The sequence below is a fragment of the Triticum aestivum genome, chromosome 2D (genome assembly GCF_018294505.1).
Source record: "Triticum aestivum cultivar Chinese Spring chromosome 2D, IWGSC CS RefSeq v2.1, whole genome shotgun sequence".
In the NCBI taxonomy this organism is placed as follows: Eukaryota; Viridiplantae; Streptophyta; class Magnoliopsida; order Poales; family Poaceae; genus Triticum; species Triticum aestivum.
Window position 1 is genome coordinate 615111793 of NC_057799.1, and position 6356 is coordinate 615118148.

Sequence of the window (6356 nt, forward strand, 5' to 3'; positions counted from 1 at the left end):
AAAAACGCCAGCCCCTGAAATGCTGACGCGTGGATGCCTATTGGTCCCGGTTGGTGTCACCAACCGGGATCAAAGGCCCTCCGTCCTGGGCTGGCCGCAGCGGCCACGTGGAGGACCTTCTGTCCCGCTTCGTGTAAGAACCGGAACTAAAGGCCAAGGGCATTAGTAACGACCTTTTAGTCCCGGTTCACAAACCGGGACAGAAGGCCCTCACGTACCGGGACAATAGGCCCTTTTTCTACTAGTGGCCGCCTCGCGAGCCGTCAGATTTGATGTATTGAGTGGACGAGTGTCACCTTCTGCCATTGCAACACAAGTCGAATTGCAAGAAATTTCTGCAACGCAGGTCATGTTGCAGAAAATTTTGCAACATAAGTCAAGATGCATAATTATTTTTTGCAACAGAGGACTTATTACAATTTCTTTGTAAGAGAAGTCTTGCTGCAATTTAATTTCTTTTATGATAGACATCTTGTTACAATTTTTTTTTGCAACAAAGGTACTGCTAAAACTATTTTTGCAATAGAGACGTTGCTGCAGAAACCGATAGCATACAGTGAGCAGCAAGCAGCGATAAGCGTTTTCCTTAGAACAATACGTCCTTTTTTTTAGTACAATGCAACTTGTATTTTTCTACTTTTTTCCCCGAACTAAGATTCACTCTCCGTGTCGGTCGTGACTTGAGAAAAAGAAAACCGCAGTCAACTTAGACATAGAGAGACGGTAAAATCGACGGTAAAATCCTATTTGGATTCAGAAATGAAGCCTTCTCCATTGATACATGTTAATTTAATCTATGCATGATTATGCACTAGGAGACATTGATGATGTCTTAATCTATCCAGGACGATGCCCGTGCATGTGTGCTCAGCATGCATGAGCATCATGCAGATCTAGAAAGACATCCACACTCCCCCCATGTGGAAGCCCGCCGCACACAGTGCAGACAAAATCCAGAAGCCACACAACTAAACTAATACTACTAACAGAACAAATAAACAAGCATTTACTGGATCCAACTCGTACGTCCTACCTAGCCCTACGGCCCAAGCCCGGGCCTAATTGAGCCGTCTACTCCTGCTATAGTACTCACCTCCGCTGCAACTGTCACTGAATACTACCACTCAGTACCACTGGTAGTAGAGTGGTGCTGCCGCTCTCCATGGCTCACCACGTCGTCTCTCCCTGTCACCCATTGACAGCCCTCGCTTTCTTCCTAACTAGCTCCCCCTCTCCTCCTACCTCGCTTCGTTAGGCTAGTTCGCTTCGCTCTGCTAGCTGGTTCTCGGACCGGCAGAGCCCGCTATATATAGCTCTCGCCTCGGCTGCAGCTACCACTCACCCGCACCAAAAACAAGCAATAAGCTAGCAGCTACACTCACCCAACTGCTAGTCTCCTTAGCTAAGCTATATCTCCTACTGCTAGCTGCGTGTGGGTGTGGGCACTCTCCGCTACAGCTCGATAGGTACGTACATAAGCTATCTAGCACGAGCTGTGAGCGAGCGAGCCAGCAAGCATGTCGTCGAGCAGCCGGAGGTCACGCACGCGGCGTGGCGGGAGCTCGTCGTCGATCTCGGAGGAGCAGATCTCCGAGCTGCTGTCCAAGCTGCAGGCGGTGCTCCCGGAGTCCCAAGCTCGCAATGGTGCTCACAGAGTAAGTACTACCAACCAAACCAAAGTGGTAGTGGCTGCTTTAGTAGCTGCTTTTCCATGAATAGTCAGCTGATCGCGACGCGCTAGTGCAGTGTGCAACCGTGCATGGCCGGAGTCACTGATGAGAGTTAGCCTTCGTGCTGTTTCAGGGGTCGGCGGCGAGGGTGCTTGAGGAGACGTGCAGCTACATCCGGAGCCTGCACCGGGAGTTGGACGACCTGAGCGAGACGCTCGCCGCGCTGCTCGCCTCCGACGCCGTTACCGCCGAGCAGGCCGTCGTCATCAGGAGCCTCCTCATGTGACCCTCCCACCGCCCTCCCATGGGCGGCGCACACGTATGTCTACCAAGCTCTCCGGCGGCCCATGTGAGCATGCGCGTGAGGCGTGAGCGTTACGACGAGTACCTGCGTCGTGAGCCGAATTCGTAAGGTAAAAATTCCGACCCCAAGTCCACCCCCTAAGACTATGCAATGTTTTATATAAAATTGCATCAAAGGTGATAGCAAACCGTCTTAAGGTGGTGCGCCCAAATATTCAGCTAACCAGTCTGCATTTGTTCCAGGACGTTTGATAAGGATGATATTGTTGTGGCTCTTCTGGGTGCTTGCACTTTATGAAGCAAAACAGAGCTGTTAAGCGTTGTCATTGTGCCCATAAGCTCCACATGATGAAGGCTTATGGCACGGTTGAATGGGACTACTTTGCAGGCAATTATGCTCAAATTGGGATTTTCTGAGCGTTGGGCGAACATTGTAATGAGTCTTGTCAACTCGGTCTCGTACTCAATTTTGTTCAATGGTAAGAAACTTGAAGAATACAAACAATCCAGAGGATTCGACAGGGAGATCCAATTTCCCTTTTCCTATTCTTTTTGGCAACAGAGGGCCTTTTGTGCGTCCTTAAATCCAGAGTTCAGTCATCTTAGATTGGTATGATGCAAGTAGGCTCATCGGCACCACCTGTTAACCATCTTTTATTTGCATATGACAGTTTATTGTTCTTAAAGGCTAATGGTGTTCGGGCGACTGAGGCGTCAACCAGTTGGATGTTTATTTCTAGGCTTCTGACCAACATATATTAATTCTAGCAAATCTTCTATCCTCTTCAGTAAAAGATGCACAACCACTACCTAAAAGGAAATTAAGATTTTGCTAGATGTCGAAACAAGACTCGCAATGAAAAGTACCTAGGTATGCCTTTCGATGTAGGTACTTAGAAAAATAAGGCTTTCAAATACTTAAAGGACAGACTGTGGAGCAAGATGAAAGAACAGACTAGGGAAAAAAATCAACTTTGTAAGCAAGGTCCCGGAGTCAGATGCTGAAACAAAAAGCACAATGTGAACTCATTCTGAGAGCATCTCGCGTACATTCCCCAAAAGTTAAATATGGAAAAGGGTATCTCCAACGTGACCCTCAAAACGCCCGCAAATGTTCAGACCGAATTATCCGGACACATTTTGCCATCCGACGTTATACTCCATCAATCCGCGGATGCGTCTGGGTGTCTGAAATCACGCAAATCGGGCGTAAACCAAGGTGAAGCTTTGCGGGCATCCAAACCACTACCATGTACGCGTCTGACACCCGGTCCCACCAAAACCTCTCCCATGCATGTGCCCTCTCTCAAGCGAATGGACCTTCGCTCCCCACGCTGCATTCATCCTGGCCCAGAGCGGACATAACCATTCACCGGAGCCGGCATGAAGCGACACACCGGCCGAGAACGATGCCCGTGCCATGTCCGGGTCACCGCACCGAACGGGACGGGACTACTCTCTACCACATCAAACCGTCTGCCCGTCCATCTGGCCGCCGACATTAAACATGTGTGATAGCTCAGAAACCCACTCCTGCGCCCGCATTCATACATCGGGCATCGGTTGGCCTGGCCTTGTTATTTATACGTGTCCACGTACATCATGATCCACACTACATCACCTCTGCCATGACTACGAGCTCTAGAGCGATGTGGGAGAGCCGCTCGACTGAGAAGAAGCCTGAGTTGGCCGGCCTTGCGACCTACTGACAGGACCATCGGGCACGGCGGATAGCGGCTGGCTTGCCGGAGGTCAACAACATGACTAGACGATGCAGGAGGCCACAGACGATGATCCGGCGCCCCCGTCCGTGTCAGACCATGCCGGATTCACCATGTAGCAGGCGTAGGAGCACTTCAACGCCGTCATGGAGGAAGAGTTGCCGGCATCGCCGGTGTTGACATTCCAACAAGCATAGGAGGACCAATGCTATAACCTTCAGCTCGATCGATGAGCACCAGCTCGCGGAGGGATAAATAGCCGGCGAGCAGGCGAATGATATTGCGTCCCGGCCATGGTCACGGAGGATCCGGGCTTCTTGGATGAACAGTAGGGCGTTGTACTAGTCCATGTTCATCGCGAGCGATGGCGGCTGTGAAGGAAATATGCCCTAGAGGCAATAATAAAGTTATTATTTATTTCCTTATATCATGATAAATGTTTATTATTCATGCTAGAATTGTATTAACCGGAAACATAAAACATGTGTGAATACATAGACAAACAGAGTATCACTAGTATGCCTCTACTTGACTAGCTCGTTGATCAAAGATGGTTATGTTTCCTAGCCATAGACATGAGTTGTCATTTGATTAACGGGATCACATCATTAGGAGAATGATGTGATTGACTTGATCCATTCCGTTAGCTTAGCACTCGATCGTTTAGTATGTTGCTATTGCTTTCTTCATGACTTATACATGTTCCTATGACTATGAGATTATGCAACTCCCGTTTACCGGAGGAACACTTTGTGTGCTACCAAACGTCACAACGTAACTGGGTGATTATAAAGGTGCTCTACACGTGTCTCCAAAGGTACTTGTTGGGTTGGCGTATTTTGAGATTAGGATTTGTCACTCCGATTGTCGGAGAGGTATCTCTGGGCCCACTCAGTAATACACATCACTATAAGCCTTGCAAGCATTGTGACTAATGAGTTAGTTGCGGGATGATGTATTACGGAACGAGTAAAGAGACTTGCCGGTAACGAGATTGAACTAGGTATCGAGATACCGACGATCGAATCTCGGGCAAGTAACATACCGATGACAAAGGGAACAACGTATGTTGTTATGCGGTCTGACCGATAAAGATCTTCGTAGAATATGTGGGAACCAAAATGAGCATCCAGGTTCCGCTATTGGTTATTGACCGGAGAGGTGTCTCGGTCATGTCTACATAGTTCTAGAACCCATAGGGTCCGCACGCTTAACGTTACGATGACAGTTATATTATGAGTTTATATGTTTTGATGTACCGAAGGTTGTTCGGAGTCCCGGATGTGATCACGGACATGACGAGGAGTCTCGAAATGGTCGAGACATAAAGATTGATATATTGGAAGCCTATGTTTGGACATCGGAAGTGTTCCGGGTGAAATCGGGATTTTTCCGGAGTACCGGGAGGTTACCGGAACCCCCCGGTAACATAATGGGCCTTAGTGGGCCTAGGTGGAAGAGAGGAGAGGAGGCCAGGATAGGGCCGCACGCCCCTCCCCCCCAGTCCGAATAGGACAAGGAGAGGGGGGCGGCGGCCCCCCTTCCTTCCTCCCCTCCACCTTTTCCCCCTTCCTCTCCTAGTCCAACATGGAAAGGGGGGGAGTCCTACTCCCGGTAGGAGTAGGACTCCTCCTGGCGCGCCTCTCCTCCTTGGCCGGCGGCCTCCCCCTTGCTCCTTTATATACGGGGGCAGGGGGCACCTCTAGACACACAATTGATCAATGATCCTTTAGCCGTGTGCGGTGCCCCCTCCATCATATTACACCTCGATAATATCGTAGCGGTGCTTAGGCGCAGCCCTGCGTCGGTAGAACATCACCATCGTCACCACGCCGTCGTGCTGACGAAACTCTCCCTCAACACTCGGCTGGATCGGAGTTCGAGGGACGTCATCGAGCTGAACGTGTGCTGAACTCGGAGGTGTCGTGCGTTCGGTACTTGATCGGTCGGATCGTGAAGACGTACGACTACATCAACCGCATTGTGTTAAACGCTTCCGTTGTCGGTCTACGAGGGTACGTGGACAACACTCTCCCCTCTCGTTGCTATGCATCACCATGATCTTGCGTGTGCGTAGGAATTTTTTTGAAATTACTACGTTCCCCAACAGTGGCATCCGAGCCTGGTTTTATGCGTTGATGTTATATGCACAAGTAGAACACAAGTGAGTTGTGGGCGATATAAGTCATACTGCTTACCAGCATGTCATACATTGGTTCGGCGGTATTGTGAGATGAAGCGGCCCGGACCGACATTACGCGTACGCTTACGCGAGACTGGTTTCACCGTTGCGAGCACTCGTTGTTTAAAGGTGACTGGCGGGTGTCTGTCTCTCTCACTTTAGTTGAACCGAGTGTGGCTACGCCCGGTCCTTGCGAAGGTTAAAACAGCACCAACTTGACAAACTATCGTTGTGGTTTTGATGCGTAGGTAAGAACGGTTCTTGCTAAGCCCGTAGCAGCCACGTAAAACTTGCAACAACAAAGTAGAGGACGTCTAACTTGTTTTTGCAGGGCATGTTGTGATGTGATATGGTCAAGACATGATGCTATATTTTATTGTATGAGATGATCATGTTTTGTAACCGAGTTATCGGCAACTGGCAGGAGCCATATGGTTGTCGCTTTATTGTATGCAATGCAATCGCCATGTAATTGTTTTA

The 6356-nt window shown here is 49.4% G+C and overlaps 1 protein-coding gene across 1 annotated transcript; it reads left to right on the forward strand.

Annotated features, from left to right (window-relative positions):
- Positions 1-1354: 1354 nt before the first annotated feature.
- LOC123050416 (transcription factor ILI1-like) lies at positions 1355-2659 on the forward strand. Its single transcript, XM_044473217.1, has 3 exons — positions 1355-1655; positions 1804-2083; positions 2217-2659. The coding sequence occupies exons 1-2, from the start codon at positions 1518-1520 to the stop codon at positions 1954-1956; spliced, it is 291 nt and encodes a 96-aa protein (XP_044329152.1). The 5' UTR covers positions 1355-1517; the 3' UTR covers positions 1957-2083; positions 2217-2659.
- The last annotated feature ends 3697 nt before the right edge of the window (positions 2660-6356 follow it).